General features: G+C 38.3%; 1 protein-coding gene across 5 annotated transcripts in view; it reads right to left on the bottom strand.

Annotated features, from left to right (window-relative positions):
- The window catches only part of TPST1 (tyrosylprotein sulfotransferase 1), a 129,198-nt gene that overhangs the window by 54,687 nt on the left and 56,154 nt on the right, over positions 1-18,357 (bottom strand). For all 5 annotated transcript variants that reach the window (XM_037041713.1, XM_037041715.1, XM_037041712.1 and 2 more), the window contains exon 3: positions 3,036-3,234. In XM_037041713.1, coding sequence (XP_036897608.1) covers positions 3,036-3,234 — 199 coding nt within the window. The remainder of the gene's footprint in view (positions 1-3,035; positions 3,235-18,357) is intronic.

The raw sequence follows: 18,357 nt of genomic DNA, 5'->3' as shown, positions 1-18,357 counted from the left end.
CATAAAACTTTTTAAAACTTAAAAGATGGTTCATAAAAGAATATATACATACAGGTAAAACTACAGAAAGTTCAATTACATTAATCAATGAAACCTATTAAAATTAGCAACAATCTAAACTAAAGTGACATATTATGCTGATTGTTCAAAAGAGTTTAAAAAATTATCAACATATATCAAACACCTTAAAAAATATCAAGTACTTTGAGCTGGTTTAATTCCACTTCCATTAGTCTAACCTAAAAAAAAACAACAACAAAAACACCTTAAAATGTAGGATGCATTCACTGAACCATAATTTGTCAAAGAGAAAACTATAAACAACAAAAGAAAAATGGTAAAATGAGTTATAGAACGTATACTAGGGAAACACTTATTTGCTCACTTACTTATTTGCTCACTTATTCATTCACTCTTTCCAAAAAGACTTAAGGTGGCTAATGTAATGATATATTACATAACCATGAAAACTTATGTTTAAAAGGCATGTGCACAATGAGAAAATGCTCACAAATATCAAGAAGAAAAAAAAAGATAAATAAGTCATAATTCATAGGAGAAATGAGGATAAAATGATCTAAGGCAGCTGAAAGGAAATAAGATTGAATCAAGGTATTTTCAAATGGAGAATCAAGAGACTTGGTGACCAATTAATTATCTTGGATAATTATAAGGTTGTAGGGAGATCATTGGCATAAACGAGAATGCTAAAGAAAGGCAAGAAATTTTAATCTTGAAATCGAATAACTGATCAGTGAACTTATGCCAATAGTTTTCTTGTTTATATGGTAGTTTCATTACGGGGGATCTGGCAAGATGGTGGGGGAGCAGGGAGGGACCCTCAAGGCAATGCAAGAGCCTGCACAGGCCCTGGAGAAGGGAAGGGTCAGAAAGTGCCAGAGGCAGTGGGACTGAAGTTACAGCAGGAATGTGATAGATTTCCATACCCCTGGGGAAGGGGAAACAAACTAGCTAGTCTTGAGACACAGCAGGAGGAGGCTTACACAGAGTATGCATGAGCTGGAGAGATCACAGCAGCAGTGTACTGTGGACTTTTCGTGGCAATCAGGGTAAGGTACAGACCTGCCAGACTAGCCAGGAGGCCCAAGCCTTCCAGCCAGTGGGCCCTGGAAACCACAGTCTGGTGGTGTCTCTGGGCCCCTCCCAACATCTAGCAGCCTAGGCAACTGGTGCTACACTGCACAGTCTTGCTCCGTCTGGTGCACACCCACACTGGCTAACCGATGGCAGGAGGACCAGGGCGCAAGCACTGGGCCAGCGGGTAGGTGCAGAAGAAAGAACAGTGCGCAGCAAATAAGTCACCAGGGTGCACAGACTCCAAATGACACCTGAAGTTGGACTGCGACCAGGAACCCAGCTAAGCCACCTGGATGGCTGTGCTACAGTCACTTGCATTTCCCGAGGGACACTATTTTAAATGGGAGAAGGAATTCCAGGTTTAGCTTTGAACTAATAGGTTAAAAGTTGGGAGTGTTATTTTTCTTTGGGCATTTTAGAGGAAATGGGCTCTGAGGCAGAACCTAGCATTTTTTCAAAATTGGGTAGCCTTTGAATAAATGACCCCTCTTCATTTTCACCAAATCTCTGCCTCCAGAGTTTAGCTCCCCAATTCCTAGGGACTTCCTAAGTGATGAGAGGAACAGTGGTGTCTCTTGCTCCATTAGTGAGGTGACTTTTGGACACAACCCAAGGTTATGGGCTGGGTGCCACTGGGATCCAACCATGTGGTCTGAGGTTTGGAACTTTCAGTCCCACCCTGACTTCCAAGGAGGGGAGAGGGCTTGAGATTGAATCAATCAGCGGTGGCCAAAGACTTAGTCACTCATGACTGTGTAATGAAGCCTCCATAAAAACACAAAAGGACAGCTCTTAGGCCTTTTTTGAAGAGCTTCCACCAAGGGGAACCACAGAACACTACCATGTGCTGGACCTCAGCTCCGTGAGGATAGAAACCGCTCCATGTGGGGCCTTGCCCTATGCACCTCTTCTTCTGGCTATTCATTCCCATCCTTTAATGTCCTTAGTAGCAAATCCACAATACAAGCGAGTAAACTTTCTTGAGTTTTGTGAATTTCATTCTAGCAAATTAATCAAACCTGGGGGTGGTAGTGGTCACGGGAACCTCTGATTTGTAGTTGTTCAGAACAACCTGGGCTTGCACCTGTATCTAAAGTAGAGGGTGGTTTTGTGGCAAGGAGCCCTCTGCCTGTGGGCTCTGATTCTATCTCTGGATAGATGGTGCCAGAACCGAGTTGCACTTTTGGACACCCTTTTGGCAGCAGAGAATTGGCTGGCGGTGTGGGGAAGCCGCCACACACAAGTTGGAATTTTCTCTGAGAACCCTTTCATTATGTGTATTTTATAACAATTTTTCAAAAGTATTAATGCATTAAGGTCTGATTTGAAGTAGATTCAACTGGTAAGGCTGAAATATATTCAGATTGTCTCTCTGAGTCTTTTGGCTTTTCTGAAATAATATTTCATAAATATGTGAGTATAACTTATTAAAAGAAAAGCTATAATTATACTTTAATAGCAACTTTTTCTCAGAGGATAATTTATTGCACCTGTTTAATAATTCTAATGTAGCCAATGTTTAGTTTTCAAGTATTAAGAAATCATTCTTAATCTAAACAAAGACTTAAATGTAAAGTAGTCATTAGATTCAAACAAAAACTAGAGGTAAGTGAGGTTGCTAGTAATTCTGGCATTTAAGCAAATTTGTGGTAAATCAGCTATGAGGAAAGATCTCCCCAACAATAAGCACTATTCCTAGAAATTGTGTAAAAAATATTTTCAAAATGGTCCCCACAGTTCCTGGGAAGAGCCACAATTTTCTCTAAAACGCAGTGGAAGACATACAATGATAAAGAATTCTACAAATAGAGTTTTTCTAACTTAAAATAATTTTCTGATTATAAAAAAAGCAAGAAACAAAATTTAAAAAATAAAAACTTCTCAGGATCCAAATTTTACATTAAGCTTTCTCAATTCCCTTTAAAAGTATCACTTACCCTTCTAGTGTTTTCAAGGATCTTGGGGTCAGGTTTTCCGTAGTTCGGTGGATTGGCGTATGGGTCATATCCAAGTTTGGCGAGCATGGGTGCGATCACGGCCATGTCTTGTAAAACATCTGCAGGGATTTTCCCAACCCATTTCGATAGCGCCGCCACATTGACTGGCTTGATGACTTGGTCTGTTGATCTCTCCACTCTGAAAACAATATAGTACAGATAAATATTCACTTAGAATACCAAAAACTGAAAATTACTTTTGATACCTTTAAAAGTTGTAAGTGTCTCAATTATAAAGCTATTGAGACAGCAGGCACCGACCAGGCTTAGCACTATTTACCAGACATTTTTTAATGTTCTAAATTTGACAGTGTTATTGGCAACCTCAGATTTCTCGAAATCAGAAAGAGTGAGGGTCAGTTGGTACCATCTTCACAAAATGTATTAACATTTTAACTGTACCATTCAGAAAAAAATACAACTGCTTAGTAAAATAACTAGTCAACTTATTTGAAATGCATAAAAAATAAATAAGATGGACAGACAAATGACTAGATGAACAAATATATGACAGCACAAATATAGCAAAGTCTTAATTGTATAAATGTAAATTTTAATTGTATAAGATAGTGGGTGTAATTTTTCTTTTCTTTTTACATTTGAAATTTTTCATAATGAAATACTGAAGAAAAAAACAACTAACCATAATCTACTAAACTTGTAAAATATTCATTTGTTCTATTTTTCTCTCGACTTCCTGAAGAACTTTATTTTCTAAGGAAGAAAATGTGCTGTTTATGACTTTAATATTACAGAATAAATGTAGTCTCTCTTTTAACCTAGAAATTTACTTTTAGCTTGTAGTGATTATATTTACTCTATTTGACTAAATAACTCATAAATTTAGAAAAAATGTAATATGAAATGACATCTAGATAAAAAACCGGTTCTGAATTAGTAGATTTTGGCCAAATGACTGTAAAACAAAAGTGCTTAAGAGTATTTTATATCATAATACATAAATCATTCAAACATAGTATTCTAATAAACATAAAAATCCTTTTTCTTTAAGTATGTGACCTCTCACTGCAGATTACTATCTGATGAATAATCCTCCAAATGGGCTCCCTGCCTAAAACAACAGATAAGAGAAAATGAATTTATTCTTCCCTGAGATTCTGTGAGGCCACAAGCTCCAGGATTCCTTCCTGCCTCAAGAGCCACATTCTTTTCTCCTTTAATAAAAATTTATACACCAGCCAAGATGGAGGTGTAGGCAGATATGCTTTGCTTCCTTTCCCAACCAAAAGGACAACAACAAATTTTTTGAAAAAATAACCAGGTCAGCCAGAAAATTGAACTGTATGGAAGTCCAAAAACAAGAGTTAAAAAAGAAACATTCATCTAGACTGGTGCACTGAGGAAAAGAAATATGGCCCAAATGAAAGAACAGATCAAAACTCTGGAAAAACAACTAAGTGACGAGGAGATAGCCAACCTGTAAGATGCATAGTTCAAAATACTGGTAATCAGGATGCTCACAGAAATGACTGAGTACAGACACAAAACAGAGGAAGAATTAAAGGCTATGCAAAGTGAAATAAAGGAAAATATACAGGGAACCAACAGTGAAGGGAAGAAAACTGGCACTCAAATCAACTATTTGGGAAAAAAAGGAAGAAATAAACAACCACCTGGAACAGAATGAACAAACAAGAATTCAAAAAAATGAGGAGAGGCTTAAGAACCTCTGGGACAACTTTAAACATTCCAACATCTGGCATCTCCTCAGGGATGCCAGAGGAGAAAAGGAAGAGCAACAAATTGAAACTTATTTGAAAAAATAATGAAGGAGAACTTTCCTAATCTGGTGAAGAAAATAGACTTCCAGGAAGTTCAGGAAGCTCAGAGAGTCCCAAAGAAGTTGGACCCAAGGAGGCACACACCAAGGCACATCATCATTACATTGGCCAAGATTAAAGAGAAGGAGAGAATCTTAAAAGCAGCAGGAGGAAAGGAGGCAGTTACCTACAAAGAAGTTGCCATAAGCCTATCAGCTGATTTCTAAAGAAACTTTGCAGGCAAGAAGGGGCTGCAAAGAAGTATTTAAAGTTGTGAAAAGCAAGGACCTGAATCCAAGATTATCCAGCAAAGCTTTCATTTAGAATGGAAGGGCAGATAAAGTGCTTTCTAGATAAGGTCAAGTTAAAGGAGTTCATCATCACCAAGCCCTTATTATAGGAAATGTTAAAGGGACTTATCTAAGAAAGAGAAGATCAAAACTATGAACAGTAGCCCTGGCTGGCATAGCTCAGTGGATTGAGTGTGGGCTTTCGAACCACACGATCGCAGTTTGATTCCCAGTCAGGGCACATGCCTGGGTTGCAGGCCAATTCCCAGCAGGAGACTCATGAGAGGCAACCATACATTGATACTTCTCTCCTTCTCTCCCTCCCTTCCCCTCTAAAGATAAATGAAATCTTTGAAAAAAAAATAACTATGAACAGTAAAATGACAACAATCAACAACTGAACCTAAAAAACAAAACAAATTAAGCAAACAACTAGAACAGGAAGAGAATCACAGAAATGGAGATCACATGGAGGGTTATCAGCAGGGAAGGGGGAGAATGGGGGGCAGAGGTACAGGGAATAAGAAGCATAAATGGTAGGTACAAAATAGACAGAGGAAGGTTAAGAACAGTATAGGAAATGGAGAGGCCAAAGACTTACATGTATGACCCATGGACATGAATGAAGGGGGGGAACGCTGGAGTGAGGGTGCAGGAGGGGGATAAGGGGAGAAAAAAATGGGCAACTGTAAATAGCATAATCAATAAAATAAACTTAAAAAATTTATCCAGGATTTAACCTATTGCTCTCTTCACTCTACACATTTTCCCTGGATGGCCTCATCTCTGATAATCTTTGCTTGACTTTTTTTTTACCTGTGTAAAGAACATCCTGCTTTGTCCAGGACAGGTTCAGTTTATATCTGTTGCCCCAGCTTATTTATTAATATAGTACATCTCACTCTCACAAGTGTTCAAATTTGTATAATAAATTATATGGTCAGGCTATTCATATACTCTATACACACCACAAAACTAAGATGGTCCAAAACTGGAACCATCATCTTCTGCTCAAAATTCATTCTTCTCTTCATGTACATCTTATCTTGATAAATAGCGCACCACCTATCCACAAGGCAAATCCAGGATCTAGGGTGGAACAGAGAGAAACTAGGTCCAGTTCAATAGACTTTGAGTAGAACCATTTCTCCTCCATTTCTACTGCTGTTCATTTCACTCATTTCACCACCATTTCTCACCTGGATTACTACAAAAGCCTCCTAATTTCACTGCATTTAAATAGTTGGCTTTCAGGCCCAAATACTTATCACTCTGCTGGAATATAAGGAGGGTCTATGTCTGATTAATCTCATTGTCACCAACACCCAGTGCATGACAATAAAATAGATACTGAAAACAAGTTTATTAGTAAAAGCTTTTCATAGAATAAAACCTCTACAAAGTTAATTTACACAAACATGCTCAAGAGAAGTCAAGAATGATACCTTCATAAGGAAATCAACTGACACAAGATGAAATAACTAGAAAATATCCAGGTGCAAACTGCATGGTATTTACTGTGAGTGTATTAGGAATGTTAAAGAATGAGAGCTGTGTCTGTAGAGAGAAACAGCTCCAGAATTTTTTTTAAAAGGTTGATAGTAAACGAACAATAACATTTTCTATTCATTCTATGTTAGGCACTTTTCATATATCTCATTTAACCCTTAAAACAATCTTAAGAGTAAGACATAAGTCCCCATTTTTAAAATGGGTAAACTGAGACCCAGAGGAAGTAAGTGATTTACTCAGGATCACACAGTCTAGAAATAATGAAGTTAAAATTTGATCCCATGTCTGTCTGACTCCAAAGTTCCCATTTTTCCCAGTTTCTCTGTTGCCATCATATTGATTATCTCGGCCTTTCCACTGTATACCCCCTGAAAACGTTGGCCTTTTGCCCTGCATAGAGTGAGCAAGTTGGTTTGCCACAATGGTAAAAACATACAGATGTACTATACACATAATACGTATTTGTAGTGCTGTGCTGGTAACATTTAACAACCTGCTCTCCGGGGAAGAAAAGGCCAGGATTTGTTGCATTTACTGTTGTGTGTGGTGCTGATTTCAAGCTACCAACGTGAAGTCACCAACTGCAGAGTTGGGAAGAGATGTTCAAAAAGAGCTTTCTGCAGCTGGGGCAAACCAGCTCCAGCAGACCACTGAACATCTACAGGGCCGCAGTCTCATTGCAAATTCTGAAACCCAAAAGGCTCTAAAAACTAAACATATTCCTGTAACTTGTTTAGCAGCAAAACGTGACCTGAACTTATAAAAATCTATGTACAGTCTTCATTCTACATGGTATAAACAATCATACTCTTTGATGAGGAAATAGTAATGTGTTTGATTACGGAGTGATGATCCAGAACCAATAGAAGATATTATTATATAACATGTTATGTATATAATATGACCTTTCTAAAATCCAAAACTTTCTGAATTCTGAAACACATCTGTGTTAAGCACTGGAGTCACACATAAGGTCTTGTATGTCATGATTTGGAAAGTTGGCTTTATCTTGAAAATGTTGGGGAATGAGAAAAGGGTTTTAATTACTAGAGTGATATGATCAGAATGTCATTATCAGCATTCCATGCTAATAACTATGTGAAGAGTCCACTGAAAGATGGGACAACCAGAGTCAGAAAAAATAATAGTAAAGATGTTCAATTGTACATTGGAAGAGGTGAGAAATTATTAAAGTTCCAACTAGAGCAAATGCGATAAAGATGGAAACAAGAAAATCTCCATAGATTTTTAAAATATATTTTATTTACTTATTTTTAGAGAGAGGGGAAAGGAGAGATAAAAAGAGGGAGAGAAACATGAACTGGTTGTCTCTTGCGCATCCCCAAACAGGTACCTGGCCTGCAACCCAGGCAGGTACCCTGACTGGGAATCGAACCAGCAACCTTTTAGTTTGCAGGATGATGCCCAACCCACTGAGCCACACCAGTTAGAGCTCCATAGATTTTTTTTTAAGTGATTAGAATTAGTGGCCAATTACACATGGGGGGAAGAAGTCTAGATGAGATCAGATTTGTTTTTAGTTTTTTCAAAAAAATTTTATTGATTGATTTGAGAGAGAGAGAGAGAGAACAATCAAATTATTGTTCCACTTATTTATGTATTCACTGGTTGATTCTTGTATGTTCTCTGACTGGGGATCCAACCATCAACCTTGGCATGTCAGGATGACACACTAACAAACCAAGCTATCAGGCCAGGGACAGATGAATTTAGATTTGCCTTGAAGGACTGAGTAGACGATGTTATCATTCAAACAACAGACAGTATGGAAGAAAAACATGATGTTGTTGCCTTGCTTTTTTTCAGGTGTAGGGAAAAAAAGAAAATGAGGTAAATTGTTAGTAGTCAGAAAGTTACCAAAGGTCTAAAGAAAAATTAGAGACTGAAATATAGTGTGTGCTCAGTAAACAATAGCTATTATTTTTTCATCCACATTATAGCACTGGTTCATAAGTAAAGTGAAAGCCACTATTTATCATTATGATTGACTTTAAAGATAAAGTCCAACCATCACTTGTCTGAAAGAGATAGAACTCTAAAACGAAAGAATTTGGAAAGGTTTTTTTCATATAACCACTGAGTTACAAGATCCACTGGCAACAAATGCAGTTACTACGGACTGCTTAGGGGCAGGACTGGGAAAGCCTGTTGCACAGCAGTCAGGCGCTTCTCTTTAAGACAGTAGTAATGGCATTTTCTATTTATTGAGCACAAAATTCAAATTAAACACTTTTTGAATACCCACTATGTGTCAGATCAAGTACAAGATCCTAAAGATGCAAAGATGAGTAACTAGGGCCACAGCCCTCCTCTCAAGAAGCTCAGAGTCCAGTAAGGGAGATAACACACACACACATAATTAATGTACAGCATGATAAATGTAATGACAATGGTTAGAAACCACATTATGGGAATGCAGGTGACAGAACTGGGGTAATTCCTCTCCAGGGCGGGGAACACATGCGTCAGGGCAAATCGCCTGGCAGCTAAGGCAAGAGTAGCAACCTACAGGTCACAGCCCAAACCTAGTCCACTGCCGGTTTGGCTGGCCTTTGAGGTAAGGAAGTCTTTTACATATCTACATATCATACATTCGCTTTTGAAAGCGAAAGAATAATACTTCATCATACATGAAAATCATATGACGTCAAATTTCAATGTCATAAAAGTTTTACTGGAACGTTGCCATGCTCGTTAGTTTACATTCTGTCTATGGCTGTTCTTGTCTGCAAGGACTGAGTCCAGTAGTTGAGACAAAGACCGCATGTCCCCTAAAACCTAAAAGATTTACTATGTAGTGCTTTATGGAAAGAAATCTGTCAACCCCAGTCTAAGCCTGTATCTTTAGGGTACGTAAGATCTGGTGAAGGGGGGAAAGGTCTCAGGTGAAGTCTTTCCTCATAGAAGGGCCAAATCAACTTTCACACTCAAGAGAGAACCCAGTGAGTTCAAAGAAATAAATGGCAGGTGAGGAGAGTAAAGGATGTACTGAGGCTACTTGGGTGGGAAAAGTAAGGGCGAAAATACACAAACAATAGTGTATTTTGCACTTAGGTTCAAGAAAGGTATTTGCTGATCTATGAGGATGGATAAGTAAAATAAAATTAAATAGAAAATAAAAAACAATCCTGTGGGAGGTCACTGTCAGTTGGTGAGCTACACAAGCTTTTCACTCTTAAATTTTTTTAAAAATATTTTATTTATTTATTTTGAGAGAGAGGGAGAGGGGGAGAGAAAGAGCGAGAGAGGAGCATCAATGTGCGAGAGATACATTGATTGGCTGCCTCTCACATGCCCCCAGCCAGAGTCCTGGACCACAACCCAGGCATGTGCCCTAACCAGGAACGGAATGGGTGACCTTTCTGTTTGCAGGCCGGCACTCAAACAGAGTGAGCACTGAGCACACCAGCCAGGGCTCACTCTTTAAACTCTTAACAGAGTTGCTTCTTAGTTCCAAATCAGCTCTTTGCTTATTTTCCTCTCTTCCCATGGGTTCTAGTTATTTAGTTTGCTTTTTTTTTTCTAAGAGGCAGCAAGGTGTAGTAGGGATAATGCAGGCTAGGAAGTTGGGCTTGTATGACCTGGCTTTGTGGTCCAAGAAAACTGGTCCTCAGAGACTGGGCATAATGACCACCAACAGATAGAGGCACAGTTTCAAAAAGATTATTCAAAAGCAGAGACTGGCAATCTCTGGTCCATATCTGGCCTGCTGCCTGATCTGTAAAGTAAGATTTACTGGCACATGGCCACACCCACTTGTTTCTGCACTGACTGCTTTAGTTCTACAATGTCAGAGCTGAATAGTTACAACAGAAATCATGGGGCCTGTAAAGCCAAGGATATCTGACCTTTTACAGGAAGTCTGTCATTCTTGGGTTAAAAGGATACAGTTATTAGAGAGAAAGGAGCCTGGTCCAGAGAACCTGATTTTCTTTCCTGACAACAACCTACAGGCTGGATGGTGTTCCTCCAATCTCTCTTACTCCTTTGGTCCTTTGAGATAATAACCAACCCTTAGGTCTGAAGTGTACTAGGGCAGCGATTTCCAACCTTTTTCATCTCATGGCACATACAAACTAATTACTAAAATTCTGCAGCACCAAATTCTGCACCAAAAAATATACTTTTTGCTGATCTGACAAAAAATAGGTATAATTTTGATTCATTCACACTGGACAGCTATTGTTTTGTTGGCTGCTGTATTTTTTTATTTGACAGTGTAAGTAAAAAAGGGTCAGTACGCCTGATTAAATGATCAGGTATTGTATGTCTCCAAAAATCTTCCACACACTCATGTGGCTCTTGCAGCACGCCGGTTGAAAATCGCTGCACTAAAGTATAAACTAGTTACCATTCGAGTAGCCTCGAGTCCACGGGGGCCTTAAAACATGACAGACTGGTATATTTCCAAACCTACAACCCAGGCACAGCGCTGCAGGCAAGATACCTATGAATCTGTAGGTTCTCCCCAGTTGTAAGTGCCCAGGCTTGCTTCTCACTGTGGCATTCATAATAGAAGGCACTCCTCCTCACAGAGTGGGGACAATGCCAAGGTCTTGAATGACTGCGGTGAACATAATCCTCCAAGACACTCATTTTAAAAGCATGATCTTTCATGAGTCTTAAACACCACATCCAGGCCAGCTGCCAAACCACAGGTGGGAATTACGGTACGCAGCAACTACAGGAAACCAAATCCTCTGGACTAAAGCATCAGGCCTGGAAAGGACATGCTAAAAGGAATGTGTAAAAGCGGACATAACCTATATGGTTAAACACATTACAGTAAAAAAAGATAAAATACCATTAAAAGTCGTGTTTTCAAAGATTATTTTACTCTCTGAAAATGCACAGGTTATGTCTTGTGAAAAAGGATCTAAAAATGTGCCCACAACAGAATTTTGTAAAAACGTTATATACATGTTATATATATATATATATATATATATATATATATATACACACATAGACATGCACAGACTTATATCCAAAATGCTGACACTGAGAGTGATATGGCTAAGTGTGATTTTTATTTTCTTAGAGTCACTCAGAAGACTAATAAACTGTGAAGCTCAACAGTGTCCAAACTGAACTCCTGATCTTACCTCCAAACTTTACTATTTCCATAGCCCTCCACCTCAGTTGAAAGCAACTTCATTCTTCTGACTGCACAGGATATAACAAAATAAAACTGAAATTGTCTTTTGACTACTCTCTTTGCCTCATACTCCACATCTAATCCATCAAAGATCTTATCAACTTACCTCAAAATATACCTGAATATTATCACTTCTCATGGACTCCACTGCCATTCCCCTGGTTCAAGCCAACATCATCTCTTGCCTGGATTTCTACAATATTATTCTAATAGCCCCCCTGCTTCTTCCTGTACATCCTTGTGGTCTCCTCTTGGTACAGAAGCCAGGGAGAGCCTTTAAAAAAGCAAGTCAGATCATGTCACTCCTCTGCTCAAAATCCTGCAACACCTCCCAGGTATTTCAAGTTCAAGTTCTGAAGATGAGAAGGAATCTCACCAAATCATTCCTTGAAAATACAGAAACCAGGGAGCAAAACTAATAATTATATTTGAGACAAAAGTAGGTGACAAAGTAGCCCCACAAGCCCCAAAATTCAAGAGGCAGACAACCAGCATAACCATGATACCTGCAGAGAACGGATGTTTGTGTGGAAGAAGAAGGAAGTGACAGGGCTTCTGAAAGACAGATGTACTGTGAAAATCATAGCAGACCTATTTAAGAACATCAGTTGAAACTGGGAGGGGTTTCAACCACCCGAAAGATGTGTTCCAGGGGCCCTTGGTAAAGTCTGAAAGGGGTCAGAGAAGACTGGGAAACATGAACCCCTGAAACCAACCAGTCGAAGCTCCTTTCTAAGACAGGGCATCACATTTAGTAGAAATTTCTTGAAGTAGAATCAGAATAGTGACAGAGACAAAGGAGAAGTTTTAGGTACAGCACAGCCAAGAAATTTCAGAAGGCAAGCGACCATTATTTAATACTTTATGAAAAAGAAAACAGAAAAGGAAGATCTGTGAAATTAATAAAGATATCCTGAACCACTCCTCCTTCTGAAAGTTCAAGAAAACTACTTTCATGCACAAATAAGCAAGAGAAGTATAAGATCAAAACTCACACAAAGTCATTATGAGGAAAACAAGAGTCCCTGGGCCCATTATCAGTTGTCCAATGTGACCCGCCTGAAATAAAACTCTGAGCCAAGTCACTCCACTGAAGAGGAAGGCTCCCTCCTGCTTTCAGGGGCAAACCCAAATTCCAAAGAGGACCATGGAGACCCTTGAGGACCTGGCCACTGCTTAATTAACATTGTGGCCTCACTCTGATGCCAGTTGGCAGTGTCCCCATAGGCTTGCAAATGCCTTTGCACACCCTGAAACTTTTATTCTACAATTTGAAAAAAAGAAAAGAAAAACAAAGAAGAAGCAAATAAAAAACCTCCCTAGGGATAAGGAAAGCAGCCAGAAAGACATGCCCACAAAACATATTAAAATAGTAACTTACTACTTTAAAACAAGCTAAAACATATTAAGAAAATGATACAAGACATAAAACAACATACAAAGTCTGTCCAGAAAGTGTCCAGCCACATACTGTGAAAAAGAGACAAAGAAAAAGAAGATACAAGATACAAGGAACACTGTACATAGAACAATGATGCCTTAGTCCCCTTCCAAGTAGGCAACTTGGGACCTCACACAGTTCTCCCAGTCACCATCAGCTGCCCTGTCATATTTTTCTGAATCTCATCAATGGTCTGAAATCTCTAACCTTTCAAAGGTGATTCTAGTTTTAGGAAAAGCCAGAAGTCACGGGGCACCATATCTGGGCTGAGTCACCTGGGTGATTTGATGTTTTGCAAAAAAACTGCACGAGACATGATGCATGAGGCAGGTGCATTGTCGTGATGAAGCTGCCAATCACCAGTCGCCCACAGCTTTGGCCTTCTGAATCATCTGAACAGTTTCCATGGAGGAATGTTCAAGCTCAATGCAAAATTTGATGCAGATTTTTTGCTCTGCTCGCTCAGTCAGTTTGAATGCAACAGCCACACAGTACACATGCTCACTCAGTGGCATCTACCACACCCACTGACTGGTACAGTGAAGTCATCATTGTTCACATGTGTGCATTCCAGTCCACTCTCCTTAGCTACCAGGTTATACTGATGTTGTGCAAACATGCTTGTTATATTAACAATGGTCGGACTTTTTCTGGACAGACCTTGTAAAACATAATTATAAAAACTCAGAAATGAAATAATAGAACTCAGGGAAAAATCAGAAATAAAAGAAAAAAATCATTTCAGAAATGAAGACTAACTTTGAAGAAAGAAAAGAGTTAATAAATATACCAGATATTCTTAAAATAAATTAAATAATGGAATAAAATTTTCTAATTTAAAGTAATTAGAAATAGAAGAAACATTTAAAAATAAAAACTAAAGAGATAAAATGAATTCAAGTCAAAGTGACCAAATATTAAAGAAAAGTCAAAAAAAACAAAACAAAACCAAAACAAACCCAGCATATGAACAACAGGAGTCTCTGAAGAAGAATAAAAATCAAAGTTAGGTAACAGAGGAGATACTAAAAACCAAATTCAAAGAGAACATTCTTAAAAAAAAATTTAGGTATATGTTAACAGAGTGCATGGTCCACCTCAGAATGTGTGCTTTATAATGACCAACATTGACATGTTCTGTTAAAATTATGGGACTTTCAATGGGAAAAAAATCCTTTGAGCATCTAGGCAAAAATAGCAAGTGCTTCATAGGAGAAAAGTAAAAGAAGAAATTTTTTAAAAGAATCAAAATTAGATATCAGACTTTTCAACATCAATACTTCCTGACAAAAGAAAATGGAGCAATCTATTTAATATACATATGGAGGAAAACTGAGCCAAAAAATGATATCCAGTAAAACTAACTTTGAGGTATAAAGGGCACAGAGCAGATATTAATTTTTATCAAAATTAAGAAACCAGGGAATATTGTTTCCACAGACACAGTCTGAAGAATCTACTAACATGCAAGTCAGCAAACTTTCCGTAAAAGACTAGACAGCAAGTATCTTGTGGTTTTCAAGCCAGTCTCTGTTGTGCATCCTTCTTTACTTTCACAGCGTTTAAAAATTTTGTAGGAGCCATGCTTAGCTCATAGGCCATACAGAAACAGGTGACAAGTCACAGTTTGCCAATCCCTATACTAAAAATTGAGCTGCAGACATCCAAAATAATTAGGGGGCACTGAAAAAGGCCTGGGATAGCCTGACCAGATAGTGGTCTTGAAATACCAAATTTCACTTAGACTAAACCGTGTTGAAGAAACTACTGATTCCTTATTTGACCTGACTCTATAACATCTCATCATACCAAACACCAAGAACAATAAACAAGAAAAGCAGCCGGTTAACGTAAACTCGCTGCAACATATAAAATGTGTGTGTACATTCCTGCCCCTCTCCCATCTCCAGTATTTGTTTGACAAAGACAAGAATTTTTGTCTCTTGTTCACTACTGTATCACAAGTGCCCACAATGCTGCTAACCACCTAACAGAAGTTCAGTAAATATTTGAATAAATGAGTAAACAGGAGAAATCTGTTTCTAATTCTAACTTTAATAGTAGTACAAGGTCAAGGAAAAAAATCTCTCTCCTCCCATGATTAACCTTCCTCTCCCCTGTGCCCTTGTCATGTCTCAGTTCTTATTCTTCAGTTCCTTAAACATTCTGGGATGAAAGCAGCTCTGTTGTGGTTTTGTCTCTGCTTGTTGTATTTTCTCTGTGTAGCAACATTCTAGTGTTTGGCCAGCCTTGCATTCTCTGCAAGGAACGGATTTCATTTCTTTTTTATGGCCTACAAGTAGTTGTAAAAACACTGGCATTCAATTTCTCACAAGTTCCCTCACTTGCTCATTCTGCCTTCATCTCCAGCATGAGATAACCCCATATATGGTTAAATGTTGCTAATAATTGCCCTTATTTAATCTGGACTTCAAAATAACATTTCTGATGAAATATTGAAATATTACCTAAAATCAAATACTGTAATCAACAGATTCATCATTAGATCTAGCTTTATGTTTTTTCCTCAAAAGTAAATAGTTTTAACATGTTGTATCTTTTTTTAAAGATTTTATTTATTTATCTCTAGAGGGGAAGGGAAGGAGAGGGGGAGAGAAATACCAATGTATGGTTGTCTGTCGTGTTTCCCCTGCTGGGAACTGGCCTGCAACCCAGGCACGTGCCCTGACTGGGAATCGAATCGTGATTGTGTGGTTCACAGACTCGCGCTCAATCCACTGAGCTACACCAGCCAGGGCTCGTTATATCTTAATTAAACTTTTTAGCAGTTACAAATAATGCAACTGTGGTTGAACATCCTTCCACAATGATTTTAATTACATGGTATTACTTATGTCTGATTTGACCAACACTGACAGAGCAATAAAGATATATATTCCTTCAAGATCTTAACCTATCTTTCATAATACGGAGTACACAAAGAACTTCAAGAATGGGAACTTTTTTAAGTGTTTAACTCAAAGTTTCATTTATACACCCATGTAAATACCACCCAGAAGAAGACAGAACATTCCCAGAAGTCTGTTCCCATTCTACTGCTAAGTAGTAACTCGCTGTATGAATACACCACATCTTCCATTTCCTTGTTGATGGGCATTTGGATGTGTTGACAGCTTTTGGCTATTATTATAAATAGTGCTGCTATAAATACTTTTGGATAAGTCTTTGGTATAATTTCCTTGTATACACAACTCTTTTCTGTTGCCCATATACCCAGGATAATATCTGATTGGCCATAAGGTAGGCGTATGTTTTGCCAAGCAGCTACAACAAGTAGTTTTCCCAAGTGGCTACACTAGTTTACACTCCCTATTTCACTGACACTTAATCAAAGAACGTCTAACGTTTTTCCCCTTATGCTTCCTATCCTGACCCATAGAAACTATGATATCATAAATGTTTGCTGTTTTAGGTCACTACATTTTAAGGAGCTTCTGGGTTGATGAACATATCCAGATGCTGGATGGCTGGGACACCCCAGTTTCACGAGGCTAGAGCTGTCCTGGGGACCCTTCTGGACCCATCCATTGCACTTCTTTATCTGACTGTTCATCTGTAGCCTTTGTAAGAATGCCTCTAGATTTTCCCTCTTAGATGCAACCTTTTAAATGAGAAATAAACCAAGACTCACAGCAATAAAGTAACTTGTGTAGGTACACACTTCTTGTAAGTGGCAGAGCTGGGATTTAACCTGAGACAGGCCGAGCCTCTCTTAAATGGAAGGGAATGCTCTTCAGTTATTTTTTTAAGCCTATCCAAGATAAGTTTAAAGTTTCTTTTTAGGCGTACCCCAAAGAGCTCCACTCTGCACCTGGGCATGCCAGCCCATGTAGGAACCTGGAAAGCATGAAGAAATAAAAGGCACACCCTGGCAGCAGTTCAGGGAGTCATACTCTTCTTAGTGTGCACTCCTTTCATTAATCAAGCCTGCTCCCTTTCTCCTTTCCCTCAATCTTGTTCTCGGTAAACCTCTCCTTCTGAATCAGTTTTATCTCCTCCCTTTTTCTTTCATTCTCACCCAAGAGTATGTTCATAGATTTTGGAGGGGGGAGAGATAGAGAAACATTGATGTGAGAGAGATGTAAGGATGATGCTCTAACCAACTGGACCACCCAGCCAGGGCTCGCCTCCTCTCTGGATTTCTATCTTTGGGGGTGGGGCAAGAACCACTTCACCAGTGACAATACCAGGAAAATTTGACTAAGAAACCAAAATCTTAAACATTTTACTCATTGAATATGTCTTCACAGGAACTAATAACATAAAATACTTTATTGGGAAAAAAGCTTTAGGCAGATTACAATCAGAATGTTGCTTTTATCTTTAAATTACTGCCTGATTTAAGACCTTTGATGTCTACTTGAAAAAATAAATCATTCATTAACTTTTTAAAAGAAGATGAATGATATATCTTGGATTTTCTCTAAAATAATTTAGAAACAGGAGGAAAGAGAGTTAAATGAATCAATGTTAGCTTACAGTAATAATTGTATATGATCGTATTATGGGGGTTTGTATATACTATAATTTTTGTATTTGAAATTTTTCACAATTTAAAAAAACTTCTTTTTAGGTTTTTCAACCTTAGCACTACTGACACTCTGGTCTGAATAAATTCTTTTTTGTGGGGGCTGTCCTGTGCATTGTAGAATGTTCAGCAGAATCCCTGGCCTCTACCCATTAGATGCCAGTAGTGCTACCATCCCGCCATTGTGACAACCAAAATTTCCAGACATTGCCAAATGTCTCCCAGGGAGCAAACTGACCCCCATTACTTTAAAACAAGGTTGCTTATTATTATTAGAAGTCCTAGCCTTGGCAAAACCACAATACCTTAGGAAAACTGCAAAATATAAGTGTACAAAGGTCATCTGCATTTCTATGTAACAATGACTAACAAAATTTAAAAACAACATACACATTATTTACATTAATAACAATAAGGTACTTAATAATCAAAGGAAATATTTCCTTTCTAAACATTATATAATATAAAAATACTGAATAACTAAATAAATGGAGAAACATACTATGTTAT

The sequence above is a fragment of the Sturnira hondurensis genome, unplaced genomic scaffold (genome assembly GCF_014824575.4).
Source record: "Sturnira hondurensis isolate 20B ecotype Veracruz unplaced genomic scaffold, ASM1482457v3 Scaffold0003166, whole genome shotgun sequence".
Taxonomy (NCBI): Eukaryota; Metazoa; Chordata; class Mammalia; order Chiroptera; family Phyllostomidae; genus Sturnira; species Sturnira hondurensis.
This window is presented reverse-complemented; position numbering and strand designations above follow the sequence as displayed.